The sequence below is a fragment of the Rissa tridactyla genome, chromosome W (assembly GCF_028500815.1).
Source record: "Rissa tridactyla isolate bRisTri1 chromosome W, bRisTri1.patW.cur.20221130, whole genome shotgun sequence".
Classification (NCBI taxonomy): domain Eukaryota; kingdom Metazoa; phylum Chordata; class Aves; order Charadriiformes; family Laridae; genus Rissa; species Rissa tridactyla.
In genome coordinates this window covers 15,475,404-15,490,284 of record NC_071496.1, presented here as the reverse complement: position 1 = coordinate 15,490,284, position 14,881 = coordinate 15,475,404, and the positions used below count along the sequence as shown (strand labels likewise).

At 39.6% G+C, this 14,881-nt stretch overlaps 1 protein-coding gene across 2 annotated transcripts in view; it reads right to left on the bottom strand.

The window, feature by feature from the left end:
* Positions 1-6,046: 6,046 nt before the first annotated feature.
* Positions 6,047-14,881, bottom strand: part of LOC128902061 (ubiquilin-1-like) — a 32,130-nt gene continuing 23,295 nt past the window's right edge. Inside the window, exons 8-11 of one of the 2 annotated variants that reach the window (XM_054184392.1) lie at positions 14,236-14,319; positions 10,048-10,163; positions 9,538-9,697; positions 6,047-7,681 (exon numbers count right to left, since the gene is read on the bottom strand). In XM_054184392.1, coding sequence (XP_054040367.1) covers positions 7,529-7,681; positions 9,538-9,697; positions 10,048-10,163; positions 14,236-14,319 — 513 coding nt within the window. In that variant the 3' untranslated portion in view covers positions 6,047-7,528. Of the gene's footprint in view, positions 7,682-9,537; positions 9,698-10,047; positions 10,164-14,235; positions 14,320-14,881 lie in introns of those variants that run through there. The other variant, XM_054184393.1, reaches the window with a different exon arrangement.

Here is a 14,881-nt window from a genome sequence, read left to right as displayed (position 1 = left end):
TGCAGTAGAGTGGTTAAGGCTAAAATTCCTATAAGGAATTACATACTGCATCCTCTTAATCCCCCTCTTGATTTAAAGAGCATCCATGCAGAGACCTGCTTGTTCCCTATTTAGAAATTTTCCTGTTTCATGGAATACAACCTTTGCTCCCCTTTGCCGGGAGATAAGTTCAGCTTTCTTTGTGGCACGGACACATCTTTCTTTTCATGGACACATCACCCTTGCCCATCTCCTCTAAGCCTTCTTCCATTTTAGGGGTTTATTGGACAGTCAACAGGGACTCCACACAGAAGCTTTCCACATCCAACTGATGTTGAGAAGAGTTAAAAGTCCACAAAATTGAGCGACCACGATGTGATGGCCTACTCTGAAACCATAGCAGATGGTTCATAAATGAAAGGATGTCATCTATCTGGAATTGTGGAAAGCATTTGACACTGTCCCGCATGACATCCTGGTCTCTAAATTGAAAAGGCATGTATTTGACAGATGGACCACTCGGTGGATAAGGAACTGGCTGGATGGTCACACTCAAAGAGTTGCAGTCAATGGCTCGATGTCCAAGTGGCGATGAGTGGCATTCCTCTGGGGTCAGTACTGGGACCAGTGCTGTTTAACATCTTTGTTGGTGACATGGACAGTGGGATTGAGTGCACCCTCAGCAAGTTTGCCGATGACACCAAGCTGCGTGGAGCAGTCAACACACTGGAGGGAAGGGATGCCATCCAGAGGGACCTAGAGAGGCTTGAGAGGCGGACACATGCAAACCTCATGAAGTTCAACCAGGCCAAGTGCAAGGTCCCGCACCTGGGTCACAGCAATCCCAGGCACAAATACAGGCTGGGTAGAGAATGGCTTGAGAGCAACCCTGAAGAGAAGGACTTGGGGGTGTTGGTGGATGAGAAGCTCAACATGAGCCGTCAGTGTGCACTCGCAGCCCAGAAAGCCAACCATATCCCCATATTCTGGTCTGCATCAAAAGCAGGGTGACCAGCAGTTCAAGGGAGGTGATTCTGCCCCTCTACTGTGCTCCCATGAGACCCCAGACCTGGAGTACTGCATCCAGCTCTGGAGCTCACAATGTAAAGAGGACATGGACCTGTTGGAGTGAGTCCAGAGGAGGGCCATGAAGATGATCAGAGGGCTGGAGCACCTCTCCTAGGAAGGCAGGCTGAGAGAGTTGGGGCTGTTGAGCCTGGAGAAGAGAAGGCTTTGTAGCAGCCTTCCGGTACCTAAAGGGGGCCTACAGGAAAGATGGGGAGGGACTCTCTATCAGGGATTGTAGTAATAGGACAAGGGGTAATGGTTTTAAACTGAAGGAGGGTAGATTTAGATTCGATATTAGGAAGAAATTTTTTACTGTGAGGGTGGTGAGGCACTGGAACAGGTTGCCCAGGGAAGCTGTGGATGCCCCATCCCTGGAAGTGTTCAAGACCAGGCTGGATGAGGCTCTGAGCAGCCTGGTCTAGTGGGAGGTGTCCCTGCCCATGGCAGGGGGGTTGGAACTAGATGATCTTTAAGGTCCCTTCTAACTCTAACTATTCTATCATTCTGTGATATTCAGTTGCTCATGTTCTCAGGAATTAAGGAAGTGCTCATGGCACTTAGAATTTAATTGAACTGAAAGAATGGTGGCTAATTAGAAACTAAGAGATTTTAGCAGGAGCTAGGCTAGCTTGACTTCAGTTTCAAATCACATTCTTAACTACATTATAAATTTGATTTCAAAAGTCTGTCCAAAAAAATTATTTTTTTCCCCACTGCTCTGTCTAGTAAAATGTCTTAATGAAATAATGTTTATTTTGTTAAGTTAATCAAAACAACTTATTTTTCACAATATTTAAATGGATTACAATATTAAGAGCTGGTTTATTACTCCTAATATTTCTATCATGACTTTAAAGGACACGTAAGATGAAATTTTCAAAAACTATCAACCATTGTTTAAACGCTCCCTATGAGGTTAAAAATGCCATTATTATGGGTCAAAGGGAAGCTATCTGAGCCCAGCCTGCTTTTGAAACTCCCATCAAGAGTCACACAGGAATTGGAATTCTTAGTTTTAATTTTCATTCTGTCAAACATGGAGAGGGGCACAGCGATGAAATATTTTACAGCTATATAAAAAGAAATATATTTCTTTTTCCACAAGTATAAAAGGCAGGAACTTGAATGATGAATTCCGTTCCTGGCACTACTGCTGGCTCACTGACAGATTTTTAACAAGTTGTAGCTTCTGTATTTGTGCCCTTGCCAACCTCACCAGGGTGCTGAGACTTCATGAACTTTTGTTATATGCACTGAACACCAAGCTGGAAAAAGGGGGGGGAAAGTGATGTTAGGGAGACAATACACAAAATACAACTCTCTGGAAAGCATGGAGATAAGTTGTAAGGGGCATGATATTGCCTTTCATGTGTAAAGCATATCCAGTCGATGAAACGCAATGGAGAGCAAATCACCCAGTACAAGACTGATGGATATTTCCTTCTTTAAAGCAAGCAAACAATCGAAAACACACAAAAACCCACCACAACACAAACCAAACTCATTCTCATTCTTGTCAGAGTTGGACCTTCTCCTTTACTTCCCCTTTCTGTCTGTCTTTACTCTTCCATCTCAGGCTATACCCAGTACAATATAATACACTTACAGATAGGTTTTAATACAGCTGCTTTAAAACTTAAAATCAAACAACTTCACAAAACATATTTCAATTTTTTTGTGATCAGAAAATTCTGAATATAGTCAGTTACATAACTCACAGAACCTAAGGTTAAAATCCTCTTTTCAATTGCCAAAATGTGTTTTTTTTTTAAAGCCCTTGTTGCACAAGAGATGCCTCTTTAACTTAACTTCATGAAAACTCTGCAGATAGTTTCTGTAAGATTCTACAAGTCAGACCTGAATAGATTCATCCCCATATACAGTTGTACATGGTTTATTATTTTTAATACTGCCATGCAAATTTAGTCACTATGAAAATTAAAAAAATGTCACCCTCTTGTGGTACCTTTGTTTTTAATGAAGTCTTCATATTTTCCCAGTATACCATTTTACAAGCAAAGAGCTTTTCTAACACACCCACTATTAAATACAGATTTATGCTTACTTTTTCCTCAGACACAATAAAGCTAAATAATTCAGGAAACTACATAGTGATAGAAAGCAGCTGTGTGACATATTACCAAGCTGTAATATTAAATTTCAAACACTTATAACCAAAAATAAATTGGACATTTTCAAAAGTGAGTGCATAAAAGGCTAGAGAGACAGTGGCAAGAGAGCGAGCATGCAAACAAAGATACTATTATGCCATTAAACCAAGTGTGATGTATCATAGAATCATTTAGGTTGGAAAAGACCCTTGGGATCATCGAGTCCAACCATCATCTCCACTCTACAAAGTTCTCCCTTACACCATATCCCTTAACACCACATCTAAACGAGTCTTAAACACATTCAGGGATGGTGACTCCACCACCTCCCTGGGCAGCCTATTCCAGTGTCTGACCACTCTTTCTGTGAAGAATTTTTTCCTAATGTCCAGCCTAAACCTACCCTGCTGCAGCTTGAAGCCATTCCCTCTTGTTCTATCGCTAATTACCTGTGAGAAGAGACCAGCACCAACCTCTCTACAACGTCCTTTCAAGTAGTTGTAGAGAGCGATGAGGTCTCCCCTCAGCCTCCTCTTCCTCAAACTAAACAGTCCCAGCTCCTTCAGTCGCTCCTCATAAGATTTATTCTGCAGGCCCTTCACCAGCTTCGTTGCCCTCCTCTGCACTCGCTCCAGCACCTCGATATCTCTCTCATATTGAGGTGCCCAGAACTGGACGCAATACTCAAGGTGTGGCCTCACCAGTGCTGAGTACAGGGGGACAATCACCTCCCTCCTTCTGCTGGTCACACTGTTTCTAATACAAGCCAGGATGCCATTGGCCCTCTTGGCCACCCGGGCACACTGCTGGCTCATGTTCAGCCGCTTGTCAATTAGAACCCCCAGGTCCTTTTCTGCCAGGCAGCTCTCCAGCCACACTTCCCCAAGCCTGTAGCGATGCATGGGGTTGTTGTGGCCCAAGTGCAGGACCCAGCACTTGGCCTTGTTGAAGCTCATACCGTTAACATTGGCCCATCGATCCAATCTATCCAAGTCTCTCTGTAGAGCCTCCCTATCCTCATGCAGATCAACACTCCCGCTTAGCTTTGTGTCATCTGCAAACTTGCTGATGATACACTCTATGTCCTTATCAAGGTCATCAATAAAGATGTTAAACAGAAATGGTCCCAACACGGAGCCCTGAGGGACACCACTTGTGACCGGCCACCAGCTGGATTTAACTCCATTGACCACCACTCTTTGGGACCGCCCATCCAGCCAGTGCTTGATCCAGCAGATCGTATGCTCATCCAGGCCATGAGCCACCAGTTTTTCCATGAGAATTCTATGGGGGACAGTGTCAAATGCTTTTCAAAAGTCTAGGTAGACAACGTCCACAGCCTTTCCCTCATCCAATAATCGGGTCATCTTGTCATAGAAGGAGATCAGGTTCGTCAGGCAGGACCTGCCTTTCATAAACCCTGCTGACTAGGCCTGATCCCCTGCTTGTCCATTATGTGACTTGTAATGGCACTCAAGATGATCTGCTCCATGACCTTCCCTGCTACCGAGGTCAGACTGACAGGCCTATAGTTTCCCGGATCCTCCTTTCTGCCTTTTTTGTAGATGGGTGCTACATTTGCTACCCTCCAGTCCATCGGGACCTCCCCAGTTAGCCATGACTTCAGGTAGATCATGGAAAGTGGCTTGGCAAGCACGTCTGTCAATCATCTGTTATTAAAGACGATACATTTTTATCCCTACTACAAACCTTGTTCTGCCTACTGCCACTTTTAGCAGTTAAGGTCTTCTCCAACAAAACCAAAATTCCTTCTACACTTAAGATGTCTCAGTGTTTTACCACTACTCAGTTACTAATTGTTATTACTAGTTGACAATAGTTACATAGTTAAATTAATTATTAATTGTACCTCAAGTAGAAAACTTGGCTCAACTGTTCACTGTAGAATTTAACCTAAACTGTACTTTTTCTTAAATTCTAATAGAATTTGACTTCAAATATCACATCTGTTTTATTTATGTAGGTGAACTGGTTCTTGTTTCAAAAGAACGTTCATGGAGTTCAGATTCAGTGCTTTAGTATCTTAGTAAATCTTGGCAAAAATCACTCCCCTCCCTACTTCAGCTTTGCTCTTTCCCTTTGACAGTGGCCTTTTTGCAAGTTATGGACTGTATTCTTAGAAGGATATACCTTCTGAATGACCAGAGATCTCACTTTTTAAAAGCAAAGTTCCTATAAGGCATACTATAAGGTCAAGTCAAATTAGTTACTTTGAAGATCCTAAGAGTAATTGTAAAAGTAATTGTGAAAAAGTAGTGATTATTCTACAGAAACTACTTGCTGTCACTTCCCTATCCCAGTCTCATACAGTGCAGTGAAAGCTACCTACCCAAACAGAAGGCACTATGAAGATCTAGTCCCTTGCAGGTTTACTATCATTGCCTAGGAAACAAAAATAATAATTTCCTACCCAAACTTTAAGTATTTTAAAAGGCTTTATAGAATCATAGAATCATTTAGGTTGGAAAAGACCTTTAAGACCATCAAGTCCAACCATTAACCTAGCACTGCCAAGTCCACCACTAAACCATGTCCCTAAGCACCACGTCATATCATATGAGACCACATAAAACTGAAATCACCAGGAGATTCTATTTTAATTGATTTGTTTGTTTAATACTCTATGTTGCTGTATCTATGAGACTTTGATCCAGAGGCAGAGAGGCCTGCCAACCAAGACATTTTCTTGAATTCTACCCAGTACTGTGCATCAGCAGTATTTGATATATTTACTTACTGCTGAAGTAAGAGACAAGATTACTGGACAGCAAAAACTTCTGAGAGAAGAATACAACACAGTTACTCCACGTAAAATCTGCGTGCTTGGTTTTGCCAAGAGTTTTATTAATTTCATTGTATGTAAAAAAGTGTGCTCAACACCCTCCTTTATATCCCATTATAAATTTGTTTAATTTAACTTATTAACAATTTTGAGTCAAGGCCGGTAAGTTTAAACCATTTGCAAGCAATGGTTTTTAGAGCAAACTGGCTTTATATTTGCACCAAAAGAAAAGATTGTTCAGATGAAGTGTTTAATGCAATACAGGAATTAAATCAGAATGTTCACAATTACACTGACACCAAAGACCAATAAAAAGCAAATGCTATTCAGTAACACACAGCAGAATGCTTTACTTCACTACTCTCAATTTATCTAAATAGTCTTCAGTATCATATGACCCTTCCTCTCTGTCCTCCACTTTATACTCCAAGTATTGTTTGCTAATCTTAGCCCAAAGTCTGTAAATAGTCCCAGAGCTAACACTGAAAGGTCAGTCATCTTGAATGTTGGATAATCATCAATTGCAAACACACTGAAACAAGATGCTTAAATACTTTTTAATTCATTTATTACCTGTGAACAAGAGGTAACTACCAATAAAAACTCAAGAGTATACAGTATTTTTTTTACATGGTGGTTAAAAGTAATTAGAATATCACATGACAATGGCTGAAAGAATTGTTTCCAATTAGAAATCATAATACATGTTAGAATCTCAATGGAACAAGCCAAAATGCCTTAGAAAGAGTTTCAGAGCACAAGGCATTGCTCCTTTAATTTGCACAAAGGTAATTTTCAGTTAATCTGTAACAATGTTACAATGAGACAATGTTACAGTGCAAGTTTCTTTATGGTTAGATGTGAAGCGATAACTAGAACAGCAATTCTAGTATATTTTAAATGAACTTGCCTAAGCATTTTTTCTGAGATGTTTACCAAAGATGCTGGAAGATTCTACACTAAAACCCATGTCTTACTACTTATTTTTTTTCCCTGGCCTTTTTTGGTTACTTATAATTTCATTCTATCGCAATGTGTAAGTTTCCAGAAATGAGCTGTCTCCATTTTATATGTTCTGTTTATACTTCATACAAATAAAAGCAAAAATGGTAGATTACTCAAGTGGTATAAATCTTACAGCATTTTGCTAGCAAAAAAATATATGCTGAAATCACCATAAGCAGCACCGGTACCCACAAATTATAGCCTTCAAGTTTTTCCTTTTTAATTTGTATCCTACATAAATTACTACTGAAGGCTAATGGTTTAATAGGAAATAAATTGGACAGCTGTAAGTCAGACAAAGCCTGCTCAACCAACTGTGAAAGCTGATACTGTTTCAAAAAAATTAATAATGAAGAACAAGAGTTATGGCATGCAATAACCGAGTGAAAATGCATCAATTCCCCATTAGAAGAAAACTACTGCACTTGACCTTAAAACGCATAACTGATTTTAGTTATAACAAGACAATCCCAAGAGTCAGAATGAAATAGAGCAACTATTTTAAAGATTTAAGAGCTGTTATCAAAAATAAATTACATTTTTTCAAGTTAAAGAAACACTGCTATGAAGGCTGAGCACCAAGCAGCCTTTCAATAGCTGCACTGATATCTCCTCCTGTTGCTATTAGAGCTTGTAAGTTTGCTTCATGGTTCAAAAAGCCCATTGCACTCAGCTGCTCCAGTTGTTGCTGAAATCTAATTTCTGGATTTTGTAACTGAAAGAAGAAAAATCTCAAGCTAGAAAAGCATAATACACATTTGGAAAAGTACAAGATTTAAACACAGTTGGTTCTGAACCACTTCTCGTCTTTAATAATTTCTGAATGCATCTTCTTCAAGTTCCCCAAACTAGACTATGACAAATTTCATTCACAATTAAATTATTGATCAAACAAGTCAGATTAGCCTCAAATTTTAACAGTATCTTCACTTATTTGACATTTTTGAACTACAAGAGTAGCTGCTTGTTTGATTGTTCTTGTCCCAAGAACAGTTTCTTAAAGATGTGCATGCAGACTTTTATTTAAAAAAAAAAAAAAAAAAAAAAAAAAAAAAAAAAAAAAAGAGTCTAATCTAGTAACATGGGACAGCAGGATTTTGAGAATTTCACTATTGGAAACAGTGAATGTGGTAGGCTTTTTTTTTTTCCTTGACATAAAAGTTACCTCACCTCTTTAACACTCCAAGTAGTTATTGACTAAATTTACCAAAATTTTAGTTAGAAAAACTTCAGCCTAAGGCAAAGTGACAGCTGTGCTTTATGAGCTGATCTTGCTCAAATAAACTGCTCATAAACTAATGGCAAAATTCTCAATAATTGCAGTTGTACGATCTTCCACTCAGAGGCATTTTTGAAACAGAACAATTACATGAAAATAATATGCTTTAGGTATATAGGGTCAGAGTAATACTTAGAAGCCACTTTTTGAATTGAGTGAGACAGTTTACATATCAACACAAGATTTATGCAGCAACTGCTAGTTTTCCTTTTGTTCCAATTAAAGTTTCATCCATTGAGAAATTTCTCCCAGTATTTAAAAACCGCATATACTTCCAAACCAATAAAATGCAGATATAGCGGCTGAAATTTAAACATTCCTCTCCCCGCCCACCCCTCCATCTGCTTCCCCCAAGCAAAACACTGAATTGGTAGCGTAAGATCTGGCAGGATAAAAATATATATGGAAACATGGCTTCCTATAGCTATGCCTACCACCGCTTTCTCATGATTACATAAAAATAACATTTTTCTGTCAGATCATCAAGCTGAAATACCTTATTCTGCGGCAACAGAGGAGGTAAGAGCAGGACTGTCCCTTTTACCAGAAGTCTGCCATTACACTGGATATGTACTGCAGTGTAATGGTGCTGTTTCACACAGCACTCTTGAAATACCTCTCCACTGTTATGGGTGTACCACCCCCTTTTAAAGCCAGTCTTGCTCACCACCCTACATTTACCTGCAAAGCTACCACCTTTGCTTGACTTCTGGAGCTCTCCAGAAAGCCTGAATCCCACTTGGTATATTAACACAATGTACACTGTGCAGTCTGGACCTGCAGGATGTCAAGGAAGCATGCTACAAATTCAGGCCCCAGATAACCTGAGCATGGCTATTGTGAAGCATGGAACAGAGGCTGTCACAGCTACAGAGTAACAACCAGCAACACAGATACAAAGTACAGATAACAATGTTCAGTACGCTTAAGTTCTTTTCTTGTCTGAGCCCACTTTTCACTTGCCAGGGAACCAGTCTTCCCTTTAACACCTTAATCTGCTTCTTTCCAGGCACTTCAGAAACTCAAGGGTATGAAGATAGGTGTACAACGATCAACCATTCAGAGGACACTTTTACTCAAATGCGATTTATTCCCAGCATTTATTTGCACAGCTAGAATGTCACTTTTAAGCTTCCTCTGCTCTCCTTTGACCAGAAGCATTCTGTTGGTTTACACTGGGGTGTGTGTGGGTGTGCGTGCCTGGGTGTTTAAAAAAGCAACCAAACAAAAAAACCACTAGCCACCCAAAACCAACAACCAACCCACCACCAGAATAGAGTGATCTACTTTACCTGAGCATTTGCACCAGCAAGTGCCTGCAACATTTGTTGGACAAACTGCTGGTGACCAGGTTCAGCAGCCCCTAATGTATTTTCACTGGGAACAGAACTAGGTACAGTGGATCCTGTAGGAGCTCCAGTGCTTCCCAAGCCACCTAAACCAGGATTGAATCTGTACAAGTAACAAAAAGAAATACAACACTAACATAGAAAATAGCTTAGTTAAAATATCTCTTCCCATTATATGTAATTACTAAGTAAAAATTCTGTTAAATAAAAAATGGATGACAACTTAAGTAAAGCACCAAAACAAAGACCATAGCCATCATTGCTTAAAAGCACGTTGCAGACAAGAGCGTGACAGATTCTAAAATAAGTTTACTGAAACTAAAAAACGCAAGAGAAACAGTCTGTAAAAACTGCATAAACCTCTACGTATTAAAAAGAAAGACAAAAAGCTGAAAAAAAAAAACCACAGACAAGAGAAAAGTTCTTGTATAAATTTGTATGACCGATTCTTACCCTGGTATAAGTCCCGGTGCTTCTGTTGCTAGTGTCTGCAAGCCCTGTTGAATCTGTAGCAAAGCCTGCATTGCTCTAGGGTTTGACATAGCTGATAACGTGTCAGGATTCTGCATCTAAAACCAGGAGAGACATTCATAATTGAATAATATATAGACATTCAAAGTTGATCTTTATCACTAGACTTTTATAGAATCTGACATCCTTTCTGAACTTGCTGTTTCTCAACTTTGTATTTGCATGTTTACATTAAATCTTTCCGATTTTTTTTTGAGAAAACTTTCATAGAAGGTGATCAACGAGCTTTCTAGACTCCTTTTAAATAAGGAGAACATAAGGAAAAGTATTTCTCATTACTTCTTCTAGTACGCTTTATCATCTTCCAAAGCCATAGGACTGTATTAGTTCAACGTAATTCTAAATTAGTCTCCTATATCATACTACTGGTAAGCAACAGGGCTCAATACAGTGAAACCTGACTAGTAGGTATCTAATACAGAAAGTTATAAAACATCTTTTTCAAGCTAAATTCAGACTACAGCTATTTGATCATAATAATTTGTGCATGTATTTGTATCTGTAGTACCATCAACACCTACAGACATACAAATACTCTGCAAAACATACTAACAAACATATAATATTCAAGGAACCTCATTCTACTGCAAATTCAACTAAAAACTGGCTTTTGGATCCACAGATAAAAGACGTACTTTTGATTTCTGAATTAAAAGTCTAAAAATCGGACTATTTCAGATACAAACCCAAAACTAACAGTTTATGCTCACCTCTGCTTATAGATGCCACACGTAAGTGACAAGTTATTTGTTTCAGTTAGAAGTCTTGGTAGCCAGACCTGCTTCAAATAGCAGACAGGCTGATTAATCTCAGCAGCCTTCACTTGGCAACTAGACCAAATTCCTTCTGCTGCAAAAACATTTTTTGATTCAAAGAACTGCACAAATTAAGCTTCCTCTGGTGCAGAACAGAAGAGGAGAATAGGGCACAAAGACCAAATGTTGATTCTGTCCTGAAATATGGGTGTGTAATGAGACTTGAGCATAGCAAGTGTTTAAACATGCTCCATTTGTCTCTCAGATTTGTATCTTTGTGATAGCTAAAAGTCAGATGACAATAACTAAATGTATAGCTAGTGAAATTAATCCAAATCTTTAAAGGGGGAAAGCATTTTAGATTCATTGAAGTAAGCTGCTGCAATTATTTTGTTTAAGAAAGTAACCTTTAAGCCATGACTTACTGTCTGATATTTAGAGTTGTTTTTACAGAAAAATGACTCAATGATCCTTTGAACACTTAAGTGACTTAGATCTCAATTAATGTTTTTAATTCAAGCTGTATAGTAGCAGCAATTCTGGGTAAAAAACTTATGTAAAAGCATAAAAGCAGTAGAAAGAATAGCTCACATGTATTTTCCTAGTTGTGCTGAGCAACTAGCCATTTATTGCAAGTGCTTTCCATTAAACATAGAAACATTTCACAGTTTCCATCACCCAATCCCATAACATAACGGCAACAGATGAGTGAGGAAGTACGGGCTGTGATACCACCAACATTCTGAGAACATCCAGGTATTTCTCCAGTTTACTCTGTAAATGTTGTTGATCATCCAACCTAACATGGAGAAGATGGCAGAGAACTAGCTGTGCAGATAAACCCCAAAGTGATACTGACAGAAAGAGATACAAAAGCATTAAGAGCATCTGGGTGAAGATTAGGGGGATGGAAAACAAAGCAGATGTTATAGTAGGTATCTACTACCAATCGCTCAGCCAGGATGTTAACACCGATGAGTTATTCTATAGGCCATTAAAAGAAGTCTCTGGATTGGTAGACCCTTGTCCTTATGGGAGATTTCAACTGGGAATACCATACTGCTGTGACGAGCAAGTCTGGGAAATCCTCAAAGTTTGTGGAAGATAATTTCTTGACACAAGTACTGAGTGAGCCTCCTAGACTTGTTGTTTGTGAACAGAGAAGGACTCATGGGAGATGTGATAGTAGGCAGCTGTCTTGGCCACAGTGATCACAAGATTAAAATTTTCAGTGTAATGAGAAAAAAGGACAGCAGAGTTGCTACCCTGGATTTCAAGAGAGCAAACTTTAAGCTACTCAGGGAGCTACTTTGCAGAGTACACAGGGAATCTGCCTTTGAGGGCTTAGGAGTCCATGAATGCTGCTCAGTGTTTAAGAACAACCTTTTTAAAAGCACAAGAGCAGGCAGTCCTATTGTGTCATAAGTCAAGCAAGTGGGGCAGAAGAACTCCTCTTGGAACTCAAAACAAAAAAAAAATGTATGATCTCTGGAAGTGAGGTCAAGCTTTGCAGGAAGATTACAGAGACGTGGTTTGTATATGAAGAAGGGAGAAGACACAAAAGGATAAAGCTCAATTAGAGTTGAAACCAGCCAGTGTTGTGTCAGACAACAAGAAAGGCATTTTTAAAGTATGTTAATAGCAAAAGTAAGTCTAAAGAAAACATTGGACCAATACTTGTTGAAGATGGTCACCTGAAAAATATGGATGAAGAAAAAGCAGAGGCATTCTAGGCTTTTTTTGCCTCAGTCTTTAATAATATCAATAGACCTCAGGCTGCCCGGTCCCCTGAGTTGGAGGGCCAAGGGTGCGGGAACAGTGACTTTCCATTTGCGGACACTGAAATTGTAAGGAACCAGCTGCATCAGCTGAATGTTTACAAGTCCATGGGGCCTGATGGGATTCATCCCAGAGTACTGAAGGAGCTAGTGGGTGTTACAGCAGGACCCCTCTCAATCATCTACCAAAGGTCTTGGGAGTCTGGGGAGGTCCCTGCTGACTGGAAGCTAGCCAACGTCATTCCAATTTACAAGAAGGGCAACGAGGGAGACCTCACATCAGTACCTGGAAAAGTTATGGAGAAGATCATACTGGGTACTATTAAAAGGCATTTAAAGGACAATGCAATCATCAGGCACAGTCAACATGGGTTCATAAAGGGAAAGTCCTAACTAATTTGATATCCTGCTATGATAAGGTCACCTGCCTAATGAATGAAGGGAACATGGTAGATGTAGTTTTTCTGGATTTTAGGAAGGCTTTTGATACTGTCCCTCGCAGCATCCTTCTGGACAAGCTGTCCAACTGTGGGATGAGCGGGTTCATGGTGCGCTAGGTGAAGAACTGGCCGAAGGGCAGGGCTCAAAGGGTTGTAGTGAATTCAGCTATATCTGGCTGGCAACTGGTCACCAGTCCTGGTTCCTCAGGGCTCAATTCTAGGGCCAGTTCCGTTCACTATATTTATCAATGTTCTGTATGCAGGAGTTGAATGCATCATTAGCAAGTTTGCTGATGATACTAAACTGGGAGGAGCTGCTGACTCTCTCAAGGGACAAGAGGCCTTGCAGAGGGATCTAGACAGATTGGAGCATTGGGCAATCATTAATGGCATGAAATTCATGTTGTTATTTATTTTACTCATAACACTGCCTACATGTAATGAGATCCTAGCAACACACATTTACTTTGATGTGCAAGGACTGCCTAATGATGGAACTCATGCACTGGATTAAATTTTTAATTCCTAAAAATTTTGCTTAGTCCTATTTATAGGATGCAGTCCTAGTATACATCGGGACAGTTAAGATAAAGCAAATACCAGGGCTGCAACCACAATGGTTTAAGAGGGAAAGCTGGTGGTAAGGCAATCTTTAGAGGCAAATATCTTCAGAACCCATTCCACTGCTTTTGAATTAGCTTATGACTTGCCTCTTTCTAAGCATGCTGTAAGGTCTCTTTACACCAAATAATCAGGACAGGGTGGAGGAGGTATGAGAAAAGTACTGTAAAAGCTTAACTTTGTAGCGGGAAAAGTAATAATCTTTTTTCTTTAATTTGCAAAAGAAATCATGTAGGAAACAGGTTTTCTCTGGCTTGGTGCACAGCAAGAAGTCAGACACAACAGCAAATCAAGGCAGTTGTACTAGTCACAAACAAAAAGATCCACTAAAGCCAGATTTAACTTTCAAAAAGGATGGAGAGATAAATCAAGCATTTAATTATCAAGGGACAATGGAATTCAGTGTCTAAAGCTAATGAGAATACACATAACAATCAAGGAAAGGCACCAGTTTATTGCAAAAATTGCTCATTGAATTTCAGATACTTATTAGCAACACTTAGTATCTCATCTTACTTGTTGAAGGAAAGTAGGAAGCTGTTGTCTCATTTGCTCCTGAAGCTGAGGATTTCCAGCAAATAAAGGATTATTCAACATCATCTATGGGACAAAAATATTTTACATCATAGATCAAGCAGTAAATCGAAAAGTAAATACTAGAGTGGATTTTAAGACAACTATTTACCACATATGAATCAGATAACAAGATAACAGTTTATGATAACCTCAGAGTAATTGTCTCCCACTTCTCCTTTGGCCAAAACTTGTTCTGAAACAATGAATCACCCAGCCTGAGAAATGACCGAAATCATTGGTGGTGTGGAGTTGGGGTTGGTTTTGTTTGGTATTTTTGGGTATGTTTTTTGTTGTGGGTTTTTTTTTGGGGGTTTGTGGGTGTTAAACTTTTTAAGTGAATTCTTGCCAGATCCTCACCAAAGCAACATCATTTACATAACAAGAAAAGCCTTTTCTGGTCAGCCTCCACTACAGATAGAATCACCTAGGTTGGAAGGGACCTTTCAGATCATCTATTCCAACCATCAACCTAACTCTGACAAAAAACATCACTAAACCATATCGCTAAGCACTATGTCTACCCATCCTTTAAATACCTCCAGGGATGGTGCCTCAACCACCTCCCTGGGCAGCCTGTTCCAATTCT